General features: G+C 41.0%; 1 protein-coding gene and 1 non-coding gene across 6 annotated transcripts in view; both read right to left on the bottom strand.

The window, feature by feature from the left end:
* PICK1 (protein interacting with PRKCA 1) overlaps nt 1-9,946 on the bottom strand; it is a 36,444-nt gene extending 26,498 nt beyond the window's left edge. For 2 of the 5 annotated variants that reach the window (XM_069337138.1, XM_069337139.1), the window contains exons 1-2: nt 9,815-9,946; nt 9,610-9,730 (exon numbers count right to left, since the gene is read on the bottom strand). In XM_069337138.1, coding sequence (XP_069193239.1) covers nt 9,610-9,650 — 41 coding nt within the window. In that variant the 5' untranslated portion in view covers nt 9,651-9,730; nt 9,815-9,946. Of the gene's footprint in view, nt 1-6,037; nt 6,209-9,609 lie in introns of all 5 variants that reach the window. The other 3 variants (XM_069337141.1, XM_045754478.2, XM_045754479.2) reach the window with 3 other exon arrangements.
* A 737-nt stretch (nt 9,947-10,683) lies between these two features.
* Nucleotides 10,684-10,755, bottom strand: TRNAH-GUG (transfer RNA histidin (anticodon GUG)). Its single transcript has one exon. It is a non-coding gene; the product is annotated as a tRNA-His (tRNA).
* Nucleotides 10,756-23,031: the final 12,276 nt, after the last annotated feature.

The raw sequence follows: 23,031 nt of genomic DNA, 5'->3' as shown, positions 1-23,031 counted from the left end.
ATGTCAAATGAACTCTCTTCAGTGAAGATCCAGTTGCAAGACTCGGTCTTGTATAGGGTTCATCCATTTAACCTATACGCAATGAAATCACAATGACATGATATATCCTTGAGAAAATCTTTGGAACAGGACAGGATCGAACCAGTGTCCTGCGATAACTTTTAGAATATCATGGTCTATGGGTTAAGGCGCACATCTGGGGGTTACTCAGGACAAGGGTTTCATCCCAGTCCTACACCAAAAAAGTTCCAGTCTATTCATTTTGTCCAAGTTTGTCCTGGTGCATTTCAAATTGTAGCATTCTTCTTTCGATGGCTCCAATGGGAAAACTTCAGAAACCTCATTACACTCCGAGAGCAGAAGACCTTCTTGATGCGTGCCCTGGACCATGGCGTGGCAAGATTCAAGGCATTTTGTCTGGTAATTGTCACATCACACATTCATGCAGTGATCAGAACTTAAGCTACCAAACTTAGCCTATCATAAATGTGTCTGAGATCAGCAATGTTGTGCATTAATTGTCTAACAAGTTGTGAGTCTGGTTGACCTCAACATACCCTGGTACTGAATGTGATTTACTTCTGTCATGATTTTATTGAAATGTATAACTTTTTAATTTAAAAAAGTACAATTGTGTATCTAAAAATTAGTATTTTCAACAGCCCTTTCAAAAATGGTCTTTATGTGCCTCAGTTGCATAAATCTTGCATGTGAACACTCATGTGGGTAAACTCGCCCTTCTGTGAGTAAACCCACACGTGTGCAGTTGAACAAGATTCATACAAACAAATGAATCCTGTACTCTCAAGCAACGCAAGATTGATCTCATTTATGGAAAGGCCATGAACACTTCCCTAATGAAGTTCACAGAAGATAAAAAAAAAAAAATACTAACCCATATCATTGCATTAATTATAACTTTAATTACAAGTTCATCAGGATGGCAGAATAAAGCTATTTAAATTAGATACCACATAAATTGCCATCCACACTTCCGTGGAAATAAACATTCCATTCACCTGGACTGTAAGGGGTCTCGAACCGTGGACCCCACGTGTGAGAGGCCGTAGCACTATCATAGCCTAGTTGATAGTGCTACGACCTCACACACGTGGGGTCCACGCTTCGAGACCCCTTACAATCCAAGTGAATGGAATAGATATCATACTTATATACAGTACCAGCATGCAACAATTTACAGTTAAGATTATTCTACGATATATAATTTCCTCATTTTTAAGTTACTAATATGAACATAATGGAAAACATAAGAGGATTTCATATTTCTGATTGTCACAATCGTAACAGATACTTTCACTACTATCGTATGTGTGTGTTTTTACGTACATCCGTACTACATTCTGCAAATATAAATGGATAAATACTGTACAAGCTGTAGCATCAAATACAACACACTGGAGTTCAACACCACCTGTACAAGGGTTACTCACTCTTCCCTCTCCTCAGGTCTCTCCCTGATGGGAGACCCTGATGTTATGCGAGTCTCGGGACTAAAAATAGGAGCAAGATTTAGTAAAATAACAGATATACCCATGTAATATTTCAAAATATTTAGGGCAATTCCCCCGCATAGAAAACAAAGATTGTTGATATTCTGTAGAGATAAAATTCCAATGTAAATTTAGGCCCAAGGCAAAGCACTGGTCATTCAATACCTCACCATAAAATTAAACCTGCCATTTTAATTAGATACAAGTACAGAACGGATCAAAAGATGGTGACTTTACTGGCACGTGTTTCTAACATGTGGGTTTTCTGCGCATTTGTTCCAGCCCCACTACTAATTTGTGTGACTTTTGTCTACACCTTTTAAATATTTGAAGGCTCTTAAATACTTGAAGCATTTATCTTGTTCACAGTTGAAGAATATTGTAAATAGAATTTCAATTGAAAATTAATTGCAAGATTCTCTTGAGAGGTAAACATACTGAAAGAAAAGCAATGCTATACTCCATAATTATAATGAAAACATGTGATTTAATTTTCTTCAAAATAAACAAAAAAAAAACTTGAAGCAATCAAATACAATAATTTAAGTTTACCAACTGAAAGCACCTAGAGAAAGAGCTTCAAGCTGAATAGAAAAGCTCCTGTCTGAGTTTTAACATTTAGTTGTTCCATCACATAAGATCCTGCTGTGTCTTTAGACATGGAATGTCTCTTAAATAAGGTGACACACAGCACAGTGCCAAAGGAAATTTTAAACATCCCCCATCAAGACCATAATGGGCTGAAAAGCACTGGTGAAATCAATCAATCCAGCCTAGATATAATTGTCAGAGGTTCATTGTTAGTGTCCAGCTAGTCATCTACTCTCCCATCTTTAAGTCATACTCCTTGCCTTTTAAATACCTAGAAAAGTCCTCGTTTCATTTTGTAACTCTTTAAAGGAGGCAAGATGCCATGAAGAAGAGTAATTTATGTTTTAAGTTATATTTCAAAAGAGGCTTGATAGTGGCGCCACCATTAAAATGGCAGTGCGCCTTGGGAGGGACAAGGTTTCCCACTCAAGGAAACCCCCAGAGGACCAGTAGGAGAGTGTGGTGAATCTCCGTGGTGGAGAATGCCTGTTTGTGTGAGGTGGCGGCGCAACGTGTCGACCACCTAATGAGGAAATCAACGACGGGGAAAACCCAACCTAGACATCGCAGAGACCTTAGGAGCTACTCTTCGCTACTACAACCAGCAGGAACTACAGCTCCAGGAACATTGTATAAGGTAGATAATTTTGCATTCCCTTTTTCCCTTGTTGCTAGGAAGCACATTATTAAATAATACGGTACAAGGCAGAACACATGTGAGGAGTAAGGCCGGACATTGTGCGAATTTAATTGTTATTCTTTTATGCCAGTGACTCTAATATTATATTATTGATTATGTAGAGATCCAGTGAGCTGAATATGATTTGAGTGATGTTATAAGAGGCTCATAAGTTGTAGAAAATGGTTACAGAAAAGGGTAACCTCATAATTCATAATGTGGAAATGGCAGTGTTGTCATATTATTGTCATTGACTAATGTGAGGAGTGTTGCCATCTAATAGAATAAGCAAGAATTTTACGGCCCGTGACTTGTAGCCTCATTTGAATAAACATACAGTATGTAATTCATTTTATGCACGGTGTTTATTTCCTCACCTTCATTTCTGTATGTGTTATTCTTGGGGTTACCGAGCACCACTTACTATTGAATGAGTGCCGGACTGGACGAATATAAATACCACTGGACATGAAGTTATCTGGCAGCAGGTGAGTGCAGGTCAGGTTGGCAACCTTTAGGATATACAGTATTCTTATGTGCGGGCAAGCTGGCTTGGTTGATCCTTAAGTTTCCTGCCTGCAGGCACACAAACAGGAAGACATAGGAGTGACTGGCTTACCTTACTCACCACATGGTGGAGGCCAAAACTGTCAGTAGTTTCAAAGTGTTATATGACAAAGAGTGCAGGGTAGACGGAACACCATGAGCGTAGCTCTCATCCTGTAACTACACTTAGGTAATTACACTTAGGTAATTACACATAAGGGGCATAACTGGCAAACCCCTCACAGTGTTCAAGAGAGAACTGGATAAGCACCTCCAAAGGATACCTGATCAACCAGGCTGTGACTCATACGTCAGGCTGCGAGCAGCCGCGTCTAACAGCCTGGTTGATCAGTCCAGCAACCAGGAGGCCTGGTCGACGACCGGGCCGCGGGGACACTAAGCCCCGGAAGCACCTCAAGGTAGCCTCAAGGTAGGTAGGTAATTACACTTAGGTAATTACACTTAGGTAATTACAGGGGCAAAACTGGGTTCAGTCAGAACTCTACTCCATGGATGACTAAGGTGACTACTCCCCTTGGTGAAGAGTGGCACAGAGGGAGAGAAGTAAGACCTGCAGAGAGAGGAGCTCTAGAGAGCGAGAGTGCTACGGCACTAAAAGGCGTAGAAGGTATGTCGAGCTCTCTAGTGAAACATCAGCTCCTAATAAGGCAGAGTACATTGCCACATAATTGGTGACCTTGCCAGGATTCTTACTGAGTGGGTCAAGCCTCGCCAAACCATACATAGAAAATCAAACCCTCTCAAACCTGTACAGTACTTGGAATCACAAGTAATTGCCAAAAGAAGGCACCGATCTAAGAAGATTATGTATCAATCACAAGCGACTGCCAAATGAATAACTACCAGTTGAGCTGCCTCATCACCCACACCAGTCACCAAGGAGTTTTCATAATGCCTCAAAGCCTTATTTCCAAGTTCTTATGTATGGCACCTTTCTCTTGTAAGTTGTATATAAATTGACAAAAAACAAACAAGGAAAAATGCCCCCTATTCTGAAGAGTGGAGCCTAATGAGGTACTTTCCATACCAAGGAAGCTGCAAAGAACTAGCAGACAAGCACCAGCTCAGTCACTAGGACGAAGAAAACTCGCCAGAGAGAAGAAGAAGAAGGCCAAGTTAAACATACATTGGCAACCCAGCTGCCAGTGTGTGGGAGCAATGGTAGGTACCTAGTTGCACAGGTACAGTGTACTTGTACTATATCAGTGAAACGCCCCAAGCACATAATGCATGTTTTTACAGGACACGGCAATGAAGATAGCAGCAAAGGTAACTACAGTACCTTCAATTGTCTGCCCTGAAATATGCACACGTGCTTATGTGTCAGTAACAATAGGGGGAACAAAATCTAGCACTTTACTCCCTATTTCTAGCGGTCCATACCTAGTATATTACAGTAATTATATTTCTTAGACAAATACCCTTCAGTCTGCCGGCTTAAGCCCATCTAGGGGTCAGAGAAGCACCAGTAATAATCCTCAACCTCAGAGCAACAACCTCGACCAGGGAAAGAAGAGGAGCCCACCCTGAATTCCCACAGGGAAGCTGAACTAACCCCTTGCCCAGCAGGAGGTAAACAGGAAGGCACCACAGAATGCCTGAGGGAGGAAGAAATGATCTGCAAGTATGTGAGTTGCCTTGGGTTGCTGGATTGACTCTGGAGCTATGAGGAGTGCTGCAGTGCTGCAACCTGGTGGTAACTGGTGTGGGTGACCACTCAACCCAGCTAACAATGAAAACGTTTATTTGCCAGTCATCTATAATGCAAAGAGAGGACTTCAAAGGGCTTCAATATATCTTATAGACTGACCACTAACAGTTATTTCTGGGCTGGATTTATTAGTTTTCTAGCGATTCCCTCATCACATTATGACCCTACAGGAATGGTTGAAAGTTCTGCAGGTTGCCCTGACTCGCTGCACATCCTATGTGTCTAAGGACACAGTGGGATCCTACACAAGGGAGCACCTGAAAGTAAGAGCTTAGAAGCAGTATCTAACCATGGATTAATACACAGTACAGTTGAGGAGAAACCACTACAGACAAAGATGTATAAGGCAAACCACTACAAGGACAAAGGTGGACGTAGTATACCACATATTACTAAGGTGAACATAGTATACCACTACATTACTAAGATGAACATAGCACAACAACTATTCCAGCACCATTACAGCACAAAGGTGCAGAAGGTATACCACTACCGCACAAAGGTGCAAAAGGTATACCACTACAGCACAAAGGTGCAGAAGGTATACCACTACTGCACAAAGGTGCAAAAGGTATACCACTACAACACAAAGGTGAACAAAGCATACTGTACAGGTACCACTACAGGACTAAGGGGACTTATCAGGAGAAAGCACCAAGCCATTATGGCTATATAGCACTACAGGACTAAGGTGAACAAGGTATACCACTACAGGACTAAGGTGAACAAGATATACCACTACAGGACTAAGGTGACCAAGGTATACTGCTGCCATTAGTGCTCAATAATACATAGTCAATAACTCAAAAAAATCTTAATAAATTGACATTAAAGCATTCTAAATAGCTAATGCAATTTTGAACAGCAAATTTAAGGTAGCAAGAAAAATCTGCAGAATTTCGTGGCATGCAAGCAATTATGTAACCCAAAGCCGCAGTAATAAGAGAAGCAATAACAAACGAGAACTCAATGACATACATGCGATCTTCTAATAGGGAGCAATAAGTATCCATGTCCTCTTGTATAGGAAAATCTTCAGGATCCCACAAGGGCACCAAGGAATACTCATACAGTCCAGGAGGGTTTCTTGACCACATTAGTAAGCTTTGGGTGGGCCCTCACTAGTAGGCTACAGTGTCTACATGAACCCTAGATAAGCATGCCAAAAAAAAAATCAATGGTAGCATTACCCTACCAACATACTGTACAGTATACTCTTAATTATGCAGTTTCCATTCTGTTCATTACAAAGAAACATCCTGAGGCTATGCTCGTCCAAGCTGTAGTCAACCACTTGGATGCATTCATTAATTTTAATGTGCTGTGCAACCAAAACATTGTTTTTTAATATAAATTAACATTAATGTATAATTTTTGTAATTTTGTGTACAGTTATACTGTACCTAGAATAAGTTAAGTTTTTTTAAATTTTGATAAATTATCCATTTGCGGTATGTTGGTGATGCTTCTAGACAGATTTGATCTAAACACAGGAAGACCACAAAACGCAGTTCAATAAAAGTTTGAACATACTTACTGTAGCTGAGAGTCATTTGTAAAGGGTCATTTGTCATTTGTAGTTGAGTCATTTGTAAAGTACAATCCAAAATTTTACATTGTGAATACAGTATTAAGCTTTACAGTGTGTATTAAGCTTCATAATGTTCATTAAATTTTGCATTGTATTTATTAAATTTTACAGTGTATGTATTAAAATTTACAGTGTATATATATTAGGCATAACCATCTGCATTAGACTTTGCAGTGTGAATAACAGGAGTACAATAAAGAGAGGTGAATCATACTACACAGATGCAGTAACAGGATCCTAAATAACTGAGAACATACTGCACTGAAATGTGGTCATGCAATACTGATACCAATACGCAACAAAGCATTGTTCATTCTATACTGCTAAAAAAATTTCACTACATGCATTTACACAGTATGTAACAAAGGAATCTGATACTGGAATACTAACTAAAAATGAGAAGCCAAATGAAATCACATGAATAAGATCAACATATGAATAAAACAAATAGTCAAAGAATGAGCAGTTTCACACACACTTCTTTTTAATCAGTTTTTCTAATTTGCAAATGGCATTCGGTACGTAAGCATGTAGATAAATCTTGGCACTTGTGCCAAGATCTCACACCAGTCAGAAAATATTATTTATGTATGTATACAGTATATATATATTATATATATATACACACACACACACATACACAGTACTGTATATGAATAAGTTAAGTTGCCGATTAGGTACAGTATAGGGACAAGAACAGCATTTAGGCTACAAGTCAGCCCATTTTTTAAATTTAAGGACACTACACCACATGCCATTTGAGATAAGTAGGCATCTTGCTCATTTGGTCAGATATTTGCAAACTAGTTGTATATTTACAACATGCTAGAGGGAATATAATTAATATCCACAAAAATTGCTAAAATCAAATTGAAAACTAACACTGGAAGAGTTTATAAAGTAAAACTACAATAAGGAACAGTACACATTAAAAGATTATGTATGTATTATACAGTACTGTATATAGAAAGGGATCTCAAATACTTGACTGATGCAGAGACTGATGAATGATTTGTACCAGGTACGACCACGGGCAAAGTTTCAGCTAGGCACAACCTGATAAACTTTACTTATCCTAGGTGGAAGCAGGAGCACCGAGAACAGTGTTAACCAAGTGAGTGTAAGAGTTTAGCCAAGTTGTACAAGACACTCTTACATCCTTGCCTTGTTTTCAACCCAATCTAAGCGTTTAGGCTCCGGTGAATCACAAGTCAATAGCCAAAATTAATAATTTTATATCACAATTCGTTCTTAACCTGCATGCAGTGATGGAAATGGGGGAGGAAGGGTATGTGGGTAAATGGTATATACAGTACCTACTACTCAATTTCTAAGTATTTTATGTTCCATTTCTGTACTAACAGGCATTCATTAGCTATCCATTGCCACATTTTTACTAATAAAATTAATTGTCTATTTGTTATAATTATGGATGATTAATTATGATCTCTTGTGATCCCCAAGCATAAATCCTGAATACAGCCTTAGCAAGTATATACCTAGTTCCCAAAACCCATTCCATCACTGCCTGTATGTTAGTGCTGCATATTACCTAGGAAATGAACTATGTTAGAAAACAACGGCACAAAAAATTACTTTGATACATTTTTTAAAATTGTCATAGTTGCTGGCATACAAGATACACTTAATTTACAAGGTTGTTTTGTGGGTAAAAACGTTTTAGCATATTTCATCATACATTTAATGAATGTGATTTTCAGGTGGTTTAGTAGGGAGGATATGTAATTTCATGAATGTAAATACAATATATATTTAATATGTCATATCTGCAGGTAATTATGGTAGTTAAATTTGTGATCTATTATCACATTATGGTATAATGCAGATCTGAAAAAATTTGGTAACCAAATAATTACTGTAATACAAATAATTGAAATCTTATTACTAATGTCATAGCATAAGCAGAAAACACGCAAAACCTATAATAAGTAGGATATAAGTCACAGTCCCAAGTACACACGATTGTTCGACGACGTATTTTAAACCTTGTGTAACCTTACCCAAAAAGCAAACCAATCTTAACCTAATCAAGTCTAACAGCCTCAATTATCCTAATACTGCCTAACCTAACAATACATGTGGTTTAGACAATCAGAAAACAAGCTTTGTCAAAACAATGTCTAGTATATGATTTGACCATACCCCCAAACACTAGACCATAGCACAACACAGCCAACAGCCCAAGTAAATATGAATCGTGAATGACAAGATTGACTACTAATGGTTTGATGTCTCATATCCTACTAAATTATCAAAAGAAGGCACTAAGCTGGAAGACTACTTAAAAAAAAAAAAAGAGTACCTAACAATGAGGAACACTTGGGTAATAGGAGCGACATCTTCACCCGGTCCGTCTAATTACCGCAAGCTACCACAAGCTACACAAACTTCACTGAGCTTCCTAGCAGTACGTTAGTAATGAATAAATATGATATACTTACTCATTATAATGTTGGTGCTGAATGTACAACACGAAAAAACAATTTTAATCTGAAAAAGTATCTTTTTATAAAGAAATTAGACGAAAATAAAGAGTTGGTGATGCCAAATCAAGTCAACGATCCAAGCGTCGCTTAGGTTAGGTTTGGTTAAGTTAGGTTAGGTTAGGTCAGCCTAACCTATCATATTTATTCATTACTAACGTATTGCCAGGAAGCTTTGTGAAGCTTGTGTAGCTTGTGGTAGCTTGCGATAATTAGACGGACCCTCTTCACCGAAATATCTAACCAACTAACCCTGACCTAACCACCTACTATATAACTTCACTAACTTGACCATATTCATTTGTCGCTCCTATGAAACTCATCAGGAAGAGCCTAAGCATCTTACAGTCCACCCTAAGGTACACCTCGACCACCAACACGACCTGACAGTTACAGTTCCCCCCCCCCCTCACCCCAGGCCAGGCCAACTGTGGACGGGAGCACTGTATACTCACAGTTTATCTTCCTCCAGGTAAAACTCGTCCTCAAACTCCATAGGTGGAGAGGCTGTGACAGGTGTGAGGATAATATTGACTGGCTGAGTGTTGACAGTTTGTGATGACGAGGCACAGCTGGGAGTGTTGACGAGGCACAGCTGGAGGTGTTGACGAGGAACAGCTGGAGAAGTTGACAGGCTCAGTGTTGATAGGGAACAGCTGGAGGTGTTGACGAGGAACAGCTGGAGAAGTTGACAGGCTCAGTGTTGATGGGGAACAGCTGGAGGTGTTGACAGTCTCAGTGTTGACGGGGAACAGCTGGAGGTGTTGACAGTCTGGCAGGGAAGACTGTCCAATCGTACACAGACGTTTAACACCCACCTCGAGTTCTGAATGGTAAAACTTTACATATCTGTTAGATAATGTATGTGTGGTCAAGTGTGTTTTCCTTGAATTGGTTTAGGTTAACTTTTAATATAAGAAATCCATTGTCGAACCTTCTTTAGTGCAGTCACCGTGGCGCAGTGGTAAGACACTCGACGCCCGGCGCTTTGCAAGCGCTTTGCCTGGGTTCGTATCCTGGCCCAGGAGGATTGACTGGGCGCCAATGCTTAACTGAAGCCTCTCTTCACCCAGCAGTTAAAGAGTACCTGATTCCTACATAGCCGTAAGAATTTCTATTATTATGTCACTAACAACATAGGCTAAAGTGGTTTTTAAAATGTTTAATTATTTGTTTTAATATCAAGCTTAGGTACACACAGCAATGTGCTGCTACCCTATTCTATATTTACTTGAGGGCCACTAACACTAGTACCCTCGACGAGGACAGGAAGCCGGCTGCTTGTCGAAGATCTCCCCACCCCCAATTTGCCTTGACGATCTTTTCCAGTTCGACTTAATAATATAAGAGTTGGCATTTACGGCTTCGGCGGGTAGGCGGTTCCACGGGTTTTTAACCCTGTGGGTCAAAAAGCATCTCAAGTTCTCCGTCCTACATTGTGGCTTGTTGAGCTTGAAACTGTTGCTTCTTGTTTGTGTCAAATCTGACCTTTAGAAGAATTTGTTCGATCAAAAACCATAGGCTATATCTGCCGTGACCAGGATTCGAACCTGGGTTATTGCGGCCACAACGCAATGTACTAACCACTATACGATCACGGCCACCGAGCCCTATGAAGAGTAAAGACACTAGCAAGCATAGGTTTCGAGCATGGATCTTTAATCCTAATTTCCCCCCCTGAATACCGACCTGTGAAATTGTTGAACAACCAGCAGTACCCATTTAGTCACCACAGGGACTGCTAACCTTCAGGATTCGAATCCTGGTCACGGCATAGCCCAAGGTTTTATTTAGATATTGTTGCGACTATCAAAGAATAGCGTCTAAGTATTATCAACCAGTGCCCAAGGTGACGTCAGTTCAACGTTGAATTAACGTTATCAACAGTAATTGAACGTTGATTCGACGTTGGTGTTGGATGTTGTGGCCTTGGGTGGATCCATGGGATCACAGAGCACCCACTAGAGGCATATATGGGTCCCGTTACCTCTGCAATGTAAAAGCCTACTAAGTCCACCCGGCTATAAAAACTCGAGTAACTTTACTCAACGTTGACTCAGCGTTACATCAACGTTGATTCAGCGTTACATCAACGTTGATTCAGCGTTACATCAACGTTTATTCAGCGTTATATCAACGTTTATTCAGCGTTACATCCTAGGATCTCTCCTATTTCTTATATACATCAATATATGATCTGCCTAATGTCTAACATTCTTAAACCTATATTATTTGCTGATGGTACTACCCTCATCTACTCAGACCCCAACCCACACACATTAAATAATGTTGTAAATAATAAACTAAAAAAAAAGTCCACTTATGGATGTCAACCAACAAACTCACACTAAACAGAAAAGACCTACTACATCTTATTTGGAAGCAAATTAACAAATGCAATTCAGCTCCAAATAGACAATGTTAACATCAGCAATAAAAATAATGGAAAGTTCTTATAGCTTGGCCTATACATGGACAAGAGACTCAATTTCAGCACCCACATACATCACATAACCAAGAAAGTCTCAAAAACTGTCGGAATACTTTATAAAATCAAATATTATATTCCTAACTAGCGCATAGTATAATGAGAGGAGAGGAATCTATCCCTATCTTACATACAGTATCTGTGCATGGGGTTCAACCACTGCAAACTACCTCAAGCCCATCATCATCCAGCAAAAATTTGCTATCAGAACAATGACACACTTTGTTTACAAACAACACTCGAACAAACACTCACTCCACACATTCTCTTGTGCCATTTACATGTACTAAACCTTGTTCTTAAATACAAAGCCTGATCTAAAACTCTTCCTTGACAGATGTAATAGGACCCATAATCACCACACCAGAAATAAATATCTCTTTGATATCTCCAGAGTCAAACTTAATCTGTGTAAACGCTCTATACAAATAAAGAGACCTAGTCTATGGAACTCACTCCCTAACGAATTAAAAAGCTGTCCAACCTACCCCCTTATTCAAAAGTAAAACCAAAAGTACCTAATTTCATCCACATAGTTTACTACCTAGTGCTTCAAACTCGCATTGTACAAGATTCTCAGAGGAATTGATAGGGTAGATAAAGAAAGATTAACACAGGGGGTACACACACACTAGGGGGATACAGGTGGAAATTGAGTGACCATTGGAGCCATGGAGACTCTAGATAGAACTCTTAGTGTCAGAGTAGTTGTCAAGAGGAATGCATTAGGCAGTGATGTGGTGGAGGCTGACTCTATGCACAGTTTCAGGTGTAGATATGATAGAGCCCAGTATAGGCTCTGGAACCTGTACACCTGTTGATTGACAGTTGAGAGGCGAGACCAAAGAGCCAAAGCTCAACCCTCGCAAGCACAAATAGGTGAGTACGTACACTAGAATCATACACTTTTAAAAGTCTCAGTCTCTCTCTCTCTCTCTCTCTCTCTCTCTCTCTCTCTCTCTCTCTCTCTCTCTCTCTCTCTCTCTCTCTCTCTCTCTCCCTCCCTCTCCCTCTCCCTCTCCCTCTCTCTCTCTCTCTCTCTCTCTCTCTCTCTCTCTCTCTCTCTCTCTCTCTCTCTCGCTCTCTCTCGCTCTCTCTCGCTCTCTCTCGCTCTCTCTCTCTCTCTCTCTCTCTCTCTCTCTCTCTCTCTCTCTCTCTCTCTCTCTCTCTCTCTCGCTCTCTCTCGCTCTCTCTCGCTCTCTCTCGCTCTCTCTCGCTCTCTCTCGCTCTCTCTCGCTCTCTCTCTCTCTCTCTCTCTCTCTCTCTCTCTCTCTCTCTCTCTCTCTCTCTCTCTCTCTCTCTCTCTCTCTCTCGCTCTCTCTCGCTCTCTCTCGCTCTCTCTCGCTCTCTCTCGCTCTCTCTCTCTCTCTCTCTCTCTCTCTCTCTCTCTCTCTCTCTCTCTCTCTCTCTCTCTCTCTCTCTCTCTCTCTCTCTCTCTCTCTCTCTCACTCGTCGTCAGGAAGCACAAGCGCGTCACCATGTAGGCGCGTCAGGAAGCACAGGAAGAGCCTCCAAGACGAGAGCGGAAGCGCTGGGCGGACAAGGGCAGCGCGGGCCCCGGGGCCTGGCCGCCCTCACTCTGTGTCCTGGTGCCATCATCTGGCGCTAACTCCCACCGGAAGTGTCGGGGGAAAAGAGAGAGAGAGAGAGAGAGAGAGAGAGACAGAGACAGACAGAAAGCCAGAGCGAGAGCGAGCAAGCCAGAGAGAGCGAGTGTGAGTGAGTTAGCGAGTTAGCGTGACTCAACCTAACCTCAGCTAACAAACCCGAGCCTAACCTCAGCTAACAAACCAGAGCCTAAACTAAGCTAACACATCATAGCCTAACGATGTACACGGGTTTGATAATCAGATAACAAGCAATGTCGTACCATCTTGTATGCGAGTTGACCACTCCACATTGGAGCTGCGAATATGGCCTTCCGTCTGGCGATTTCTTGCATAAGACTGGTTTAAGGTGTATGACGTGACTGGCTCTTGTAGTACGGGGTGTGTGTTAATGTGTGCAGGAAGGCCATCACAACACCTGACTTAAGTAGCAAGAATGTTAATATTATCATGCAACTTAAATTTGCTTTAGTTAAGCCTCACTCTGATTATAGTGAGCTACGTTGGTCACCCAACCCGTCCACCGGCCAAGAGCTGACAATTTGTTTTTAAACCCTACAACGAAAGAAAGTTGATCTACACCGTCAAGAATCTTTCTTAAGTGTCCGATAGAATTTGAGATTAAAGAAAATGTACCCCTTAGATTTTTTAATAGAAAACTTGTTTACCATATTCTTTTTATAACTTAAACCCTTGACTTACAATACAATACAGTTATAACTTGAGAAAATTCTCTGTATAGGACATATATATAAGCTCATTTCCCTGTTTACCGGTAGATTATTATTGGAACTGTAATATGCTTTAATTCAGACCATAACTATCCAGGTGGTCTGAGAAGGCGATTGGTGGTGTCTCGATCTAATCACTTTACCATAAGTATTGTGAGGGATATACATATTGTATTGTAGTTTTTTATTTAGCGATCAGCATTTCTTTTTTTTTTTTTTTTTTTGCTGAGCGGTTAGTTGTTATTTTGTTGGGTGATTTGTAAATGTTTATAACGCTATTTGTAATTCTTTTTTTGGCAATTTGTAAGTTTTTGTTGGGTAATCTGTATTTTTTCTGGGGAGTTTTTATTTATTTTTATTTGGAGATATGTAGTGTTATTTTACTGTTGGTGAGCCTGGGCGAACAGCACAACATAGACTAACGGAATGTTATCATGATAACAAGCCTAATTGTAGTTTCGTCTTTTTTATGCAACAATGTTAACCATTACTTATAGGAGTACCTGGTTTAAGTTTTTTAGGAAATTATAATTTGTCTTACAAATAACCGAATTGAACCGACAATATATTTCAAATTCAAATGTTTATTCAGGTAAAGTACATACATACAAGGTGTGATACAAACATTGATAGACTTATAGATAGAGCTAGTACATACAATGTCTAAAGCCACTATGACGCAATGCGTTTCGGGCAGGAAAAACAATAAGACTTATATCAAGACTATAAGACTATATCAAGACTATAAGACTTGATATAGAATAACAGCACTTGTGATATTAAGGTAAACACAACGGTTGAGATCCGATAACAGGAGCAGCGCCAAAATAATTGATGTTACTGAAAATAAAGTCTAATTATAATCATAAGTCACTGGGCCATATGTTTGGGCAAGTTTAACACAAAATTTAAATAAAAGAGACTAATTACCAACATTATATGTTTATAACCACATGCTTAATGAGCATTTAGCAAGTACCTTTGATGAGATTTAGAAGCATTTTATTTTTTTGTTCGTGAGTCATAGCAAATTTGGGTTCTATAAATGGGTAATTTGCTCAGCAGTAATGGTCCAGGACCTAGATTCACGAAGCTCCATGTGTCTCTTCGTAAGTAGGTTTGCTACGAAGGTTCCTAAGTATGCCCTAAGAAGAGGCTTAGGTGCAATTCAGGTAGGTCTACTCAGGAAGATATTTGTTGGTTCACCTGCGTGCCGATAGAGGTCACTACTGTGTTTCGTTTGGCCAATCAGAGAGCAGCAACATTCTTCATATTGAAGATTTAGCGCTGGCTTATTGGAGCTCTATTGCCTCCTATTTGTGAGAGTTTGTGTAGTTTTTAACTTGTGAGAAGTTTTGGAATAAATTAAAATTGGTATAAGGAATTTTAGCTCGGAAAATTTCTAAGAATTTTCTTTATTCTTTAACCTTTATTCCTGTCGTGATATTCAACTAGGTCGCCTGAGGAAGGACTTGCTTAGCTAACACACCAGTGTAGTAAACAGCTCATTCCTCACTTTGGGACCATGTATGAACAATTGACTAGGCGCGAGCAAACGCCGAGACCCCAATGAAAATTGAAATCCCCCCACTTAGGCCGCCGACCTTCGCCAATCGCCGAAGCGAATCTAACGAGTAGGTCACGGGCTCTCACAACAATAATTTATTGTTGTGTGGTGCCGTATATTTGATCCAAAGCTCAGAAAGTGAGTCTCAATTTCAGTCGAGTGTGAAGAACATTTACATAACAATAATAATGTGTGGGGGTGTAACGAAAAGACAGTGTTAACCATAACAACTTAGTTTATTCAATAAAGTACTAACTACTACAACAAAACAAAAGAAATGTCAATGACGTTACTCGAAATCCTTCCTGTGACACTATCAATGACAGCTAGACACCAGCCCCTCGGACTGCATAATGAACTAACTCGAACATAAGCGTGACCACAGAGGAATCAACAAGCAAGCAAGAACTAACAGATCTATAATCACAATTACAACAAATGACACAGTAGGTTCTGAAATACGTCTCCAGTAACCTCCTAACTGTTCTACGCCTCAGTGCAGTCTACCCCTGCAATGGCGGTTGCAATGCAATCAAATCAGTAGTCTTTCAATGACAACACTAACTAATGGGTTCACTGGCAACTCCAGCACCCTTCCTCAAATTAATCCTTACGTTAACACTCCGTCCCACGGACGATCAACAATCAATAACAATTGATTTACGTTAATAACACAATAACATTTACGTTAATAACAAGGTAACATTTACGTTAAATTAACAACTCTTACAACTGTCACTAGTAACGCGGAAATCAAACAACACTCTACCCGTCGAGCATTCAGTGAGAAAATCCCATTAATCCCTGTACTTCCAGACAGCTGATTAATCTCTTTACTAGTTACGTTAATTTACGTTAATCGGTTACTAATCACTCAGCGATGGTAAACTCTGATTTGCAATGTCCAAAGTGCTAAGAGAACGGTAACCACTCGTGATTACCTTTAGAGTAATTAATTACTATCCTCAAGATCAGTAATTAAACAATTAAAATACGCAACCTTTCACACTGGCTCAGCAATTTACATTAAGGTACGAATTCCGTCTAAGCCTTCCATACTCAGACCAATTCAGGCGACTAATAACAGAAATTAGCCCCACGTTTACGTTATTCTAAAATGACGCTACTCCTCTCACGAGTCAATCAAGTGCCGGTACTTCCGGGCAGATAACGACGTTACGTTAATGGAACAATGTAGCCTTCGTGTGAGTCGATCAAACAAGGATCGAGATTAATTACTTTGACTTCCTGAAACACGTCAATTACCCGGCCCACTGACCGTTAATTACGACAGACAATACTCTAATTCTTATCTGGCTGATGGCTAGGCTCCTCGAGACTACCGTAGCTGCTTGCAGGAAAGTAAATTAACCCAAACGCATTCTACGTTACTCAAATTGTCAAAGAACAAATTCTCTTAAAGCAATGGGCGTTCCCTTGGTTACGTTATATTAATTGCCTCGCAATCACCTCACTGAATACTGGACTTCGATGTCCTACCAGATAACCAGGAGAATATATGTATATCCAAGTACTCGTCTACAGCCGAGTTCACCCACGACAATGACAAATCACACTAACAAATCACAGTGATTTACGTTACAATCCGGTTGCTATGACAATACTGCAGAACCTAGTAAAATAACCTACAGGACATGAACCCTCTAGAACACTGCCCCACAATGGTTTTACTGAACTGCAATCACATACGGTGATTGCTCAACACTAGCAACAATCACCATCAAATAACAACCCCCTTTGCAATAACACACACGGCAAGTACTTTAATTTCCAAATATTAGGATACTGCACACACTTACTTACTTACTGCTGCAAAGGACCCCTAGAACATAGGTCAATATATTGCAATCACCACACAGTAAATAACACAATAACACTGGGCACCGTGACACTACGATTATATATATATATATATAATTACCGCTGACACATGTAGCCTACAGCTATCAAACGTTATTGGGAACACTAAGGAGAATCTCACACTCCTTAAATCACATGGTGAGTGATTTATCGGTCACGCATGCCGATAAACACTCGAGAGTTACGTTACTCGACAGAGCGGGGGCGGTCTCTCTAGACGGCCTCGTCACTCACCAAACCTCACCAAAATTACGTTAATTAATACTGCAACCACAATATATATATTTATATAAATCACACTTGTCACGACCCTGGGAACACTACAAGAAATTTAAGCCACACTGTGGCACACTCCACAATAATCATTGCCAGGAATCACTGGCGTTACACATACCTGAGCGCTCAGTGTTGGAATTCCACACCTGCAAGACCACACATGGAAATGATATCACTCCGTCCCACGGACGATCAAAAATGATTACCACAATGAAATAAAAGAATTTATTACTTGGACACCTTCTCAGTCCTTGGCTAATCTATGTATATTCTGTGTTCCCGTGTGTACCCACACACTCACACACTGTACGTCTGTGTACACCAGACCTTAAGTCCCTCTGGACTGACAAGATGACAACACAGGTGATTAATCTCCTCGCCCACAATTCACTCCACCTGAACAGGTGCTGCGTGACAATGTGACGGAACACTTGACCTCGAATTCAAGCTTTAGAGACTACTAATCACCGAAATACACACATATAGGTACTTACTCATTCACACTGCCGGCTTTACACACCATTCCCATACATCAGGCACCCCGCTATAGGTGGCTGGCTCGCTCCGGGTGGCGTAGGCGGCGGTAGTACAAACACGGGAAATTGCCTTAACACTGACACGAATTTTCCCGTTCCCATCGACTGCTACAGAGCACTAGCAAGTCTAATCATCACTGGTATGGGATCTACGAGTCTGTTGCTGCTCGTATGCACATTCCCCCACGATCCCAGATCACTGTACATGGCTACTTCTCACGGCGTTATTAACATGGACCCTGAAAGCAGCCAGTCAGACGAGGAGGGCGAGTATCTAGAAGTTCTGTCAAGGAATAAGAAGAAACGAAGAAGACAGGAGGCAAGGCGTAGTGTGGACAGTAATACACTTAACGGAAACGATAAAAGAATGAAGAACGACGCCGAGACTGATGCAGACAAACGGACGGAACGATGTCAGGAAGGTGAGGATCAGCGGAGATGGAGGCTTCTCTTCCCTGCCTCATGCACGCTGGCCTATCATCAGAAGCTGCTGTGGACCGTCAAACTCGGAAGAGAACACCGCAAGTTCGAGCCCCTGCTGAAGGAAGGTGTAAACAGACCTTACTTAACGGTAGGTTCTATGGAGGCAGTGGAGTATCTTACCCAGCAAGGATACGATGGAATTCTTATGGAAATACCGGAGGGGAACGAGAAGCTGACGAAGGTAATTATCTATAAATACCCTCAGATTCTGGACCCCGAGTTTATACTCGACGACCAACGATTTGTGTGGGCCAAGCGTCACCTTATTAAAGGTGAAGCTAGGAGTCAGGTGGTGGCTCTAGTGAGAGGTGACGTACCCGAAAAAGTGTTCATCACCGGGGCTGGCTACAGGCATGTAGCAAAGTATGTGGAAGAGCCCATAATATGCCTGAAATGCTGCAGATGGGGGCATAAATCCTGGAGATGTCAAAATGATCCACGATGTCGTTTCTGCGGAAAGTCTCACCTCTCTACTGTGTGTAGAAACAGACTGAATCTGGGTGAGAAAATAGTTCCCAGATGCTGCAACTGTGGAGGTGTTCACAATGCGAGCTCGGCTGTGTGTAGCAAGAGGCCGAGTATGGCTGTTCTCCGGCCGGTGAATGTTACAGAGCAAGCAAGAGCTCTTACCCAGACACCGGGAGCACAGCAAAACAGTCTGCCCCAAACAGTGCCAGTGAACCGGACGAATGCGTGGGTAAAGGAGTCACCTTTACTTAGGCAGGCTCCAGCAACAAGCAGCCACGCCACCACTCAGGACTCCGGCAGTGACAGTGTAACGGTGAGTGAAGTGGCTACTGTGGCTCAGAGAGAGGGTCATAATAATATGGTCAAGGAAGTGTGGGCTGAACTTAAAAAAGTTGGTGAGTTCCTCCAAAATCTGGGGCAGAGAATCGAGTCCATCGAGGCTAAATTAAACGTTCAGGAGGTCAAGGAAAATCACAAAACGGTGAAGGATAGTCAGGATGTAGTGGTTGAGGACAAAAATGAAATATTGAGTGATGAAATGAAAGAAAGTGAAGTGTGTGTGAATGATGGTAGTCGTAGTGAAAGGAAGAACCCTATAATTACACATAAAATGAAGGAATCATTTGGGCCAATAATGGACATCTCAGGGCTGAAAAAATCTCTTGAGAATCGCAATGTCGCTTTTACTGGTGAACTTGGGAGGAGGTGGGAGATGTTATACAAGGTATGGCTATCATTTAGTGAACTTATTGGGGATGACTTAGGCAATGAATTGATTAATAATGGATCACCCTAGACTGAAAGTGTTGTCATGGAATGTTAATGGTTTGAGAAACAGGGTTACAGATGTTCATTGTTATGTGATGGGAAATGATATTGATGTTGTAGCTCTCCAGGAGACAGGGGATAGGAATGAAGGCTTATTGAAATTAAATGGCTATAAAGGGTTTCACCTCTTCGCTGCAAATAACATCAGAGGCACGTCGATTTATGTTAAGAACTCCATACCAGCAGAGTTAGTAGAACCGCCATCAAAAACGCAAGGTATAGAGAGTGTCTGTGTTAAATTATCATTAAGGGAAGGGGAATTTATTGTAGTTAATTTGTATGTATCCAGGAACTGCTTCGACGCTAACTATCTACCTGACTGCATTTATACTGATCCTTCACTGGTCATTGGGGACCTTAATGCTCGGCACACAAGCCTTGGGTCAGTGGGTAGTATTAATGCTAATGGGGTCAAGTGGTTACAGTTTCTACAAGATCATCCAGATACCTGTCTATTGGGAAACAATGAACCAACTCACATCAGGGGAGGACGGCTTGACTATGCCTGCGTTTTAAACTCTCAGGGGATTATGGGGGAGGCTCGGGTTGTTCGGGAACTACTTAGTGACCACTTTGCCTTGAACGTTGAATTACCACTGGGGAAAAAACAAGTCCACTTTCAAAGGAAAAGGCTAAATATTAAGAAAGATATGAAAAATTATTTTATTCAAAATATGGGAGATTGGTATCAACATTACACGCCGCTCTGCGTTGATAGTTTTTACGAGGACATGGTCGAGAACATAGAGAAATTAGTACAGAGGGAAAATAACGGGGGCAGGGGAAGCAAGACGCACGGACCTAAGAAATTTAAATATTCCAATGATCAGCAAGTCAAGGGATGGGAGAGAATGCTACGGGGTGCGCATAAAGCATGGTTAAAAAATGGAATGAGGGATGAAGAGAAAAATACAATGTTGGAAGTGGCTAGGGAATGCAGTCAGGTGAGGAAGGAGGCGCGGGACAGATACTGGCAAGACTTTGCTCAGGCCATTGGTAATACTAAGAACCTTAAAGACATATGGAGAGCAGTAAATAAAGTCAGGGGTTGTAAGACTAAATTCATTGCTCACTCAGATCCAGGGAAAGTTGCTAATGAGTTAGTAGATAAATGGGCAAGTGCTGCTGGTATGGAGTCCTTACCTGCAGACACGAGAGTCACCATTGAGTCATGGGAAAATATTAGAAATGGAGTAACTTTATGTGCCTTAAATACAAGATCTATAGCATGCACTGAGATAACCCACGATGAGCTACTGGATGCTATAAAAAGTGGCAGCTCCACTGCTCCGGGAAAAGATGGAGTAACGTATGACATACTTAATTATTTAGCCGGTATGAAACCTAATCCCTTACTTGATTTGTTTAATATGAGTTATAGAGAGGGAAAGTTACCAAGAAAATGGAAAGAGGCTGTCATCATTCCTATCCCTAAGTCAAACGGAGGCTACAGACCTGTCTCCTTAATATCCTGCTTTTGTAAAATGATGGAAAGGATTTTGTTAAATAGGCTACTCTACCTTGTAGGTGATAACATGTCCAATAATCTCTTTGGTTTTATCAAAGGCAAAAGTACTGCGGATTGTCTCTTAAAGTGTTTGTCTAATGTGGATGACAATTGTAGAGTTTTTGTTGATCTACAAGGAGCGTTTGATAAAGCCAATGGGGAAGTAATCTTATACGAATTAGCCAATCTGGGAATAACAGGGAGATTGCTACACTGGATAAGGGATTACCTGCAAGGCAGAAAAGGTCAGGTGTATTACCAGGGATACATGTCTGAGGAACGGAGGTTTCAGTTAGGTACCCCACAAGGGGGAGTATTAAGTCCCACCTTATTCAATGTATTAATGAACAGATTAGCATCAGAGATGTATCCTCCAGGGGTCACGACGATCATATATGCTGATGACATTCTTATACAAGGCACTTCTGGGAACAAAATTCAAGATGCTCTTAACATACTTGGTACAACCTGTCACAAGTTAGGCTTAGTTATAAATGCAGATAAAACCAAATACGAGTATAGGAAACGAAGAAATATAACACTTACTCTAAATGGTGTGGAACTGAGCCGTGTACAGAAGTACAAGTATCTGGGCATGTATGTTGGATACACATGTGAGAGTAAAAATGCTGAAATAAATCATATCAGCACCTTATGTAAAGCCCGTCTGCATCCTCTAAAAGCACTGGCTTTTTCTGGTAAAGGTGTTGGGGTACCTATCTTGCGGATGTTATACATAAGCACTGTTCGATCCCTGATAGACTACGCAGCACCCGTATTGTCTTACACAGGCCAAGGCAGAATTCAAAAAATAGAGCTGATACAGAACGAGGCTATGAGGATTATTCTTGGATGTCAAAGAAATGCAATGATTGAAATAATGAGAATGGAATTAAATTTACAGAGTGTGTGTGATAGAGTCCGTGACATTAACACTAGAGTATCTATTCGTTTCATGCGGAGAAAAGGAGGGGATAAGCTGTTTGAGAGCGTTCAGACCTGCTTGAGTGACGTACACACTTCCAGGAAACTGAGGGAGACACGCTATACGAGAGGATTAGCTCATGACCTCAGGGAATACGACGTACTTGACTGCTGTAAACCCTCTCGAAAGTGTAATATGTCTGCTCCCTGGAAAGTACAGAAAATAGACGTCGAAATTGTACCCCTCAAGGTGAAAAAGATTCATCATGAACCGGGACAATTACGGTGTTTGTATGGAAGCATGATATCTCGGTTACCAAGAGGCAACAGTTTACATGTATATTGCGACGGGTCGGTGGCGGAGGATGGCAGGGCAGGGTGTGGTGTCCTAATAAGGGATTATACGGAGTTTGGGACTGTGGACAGGATAATTGAACTCCGGCTTAGTAATTATATATCATCCACACAAGCTGAACTGCAGGCCATTCTGGCGTGTTTGGAGGAAGTACGTCATGACGACAAAAATGTTTTTGTATTTGTCGATAGCCGAGGAGCACTGGAGTCCTTAAACAGTCGAAACC

This window comes from Procambarus clarkii, chromosome 37 (genome assembly GCF_040958095.1).
Source record: "Procambarus clarkii isolate CNS0578487 chromosome 37, FALCON_Pclarkii_2.0, whole genome shotgun sequence".
In the NCBI taxonomy this organism is placed as follows: Eukaryota; Metazoa; Arthropoda; class Malacostraca; order Decapoda; family Cambaridae; genus Procambarus; species Procambarus clarkii.
Note: the sequence above shows the minus strand (reverse complement) of the source record. Positions and strands in the feature narration are given on the sequence as shown.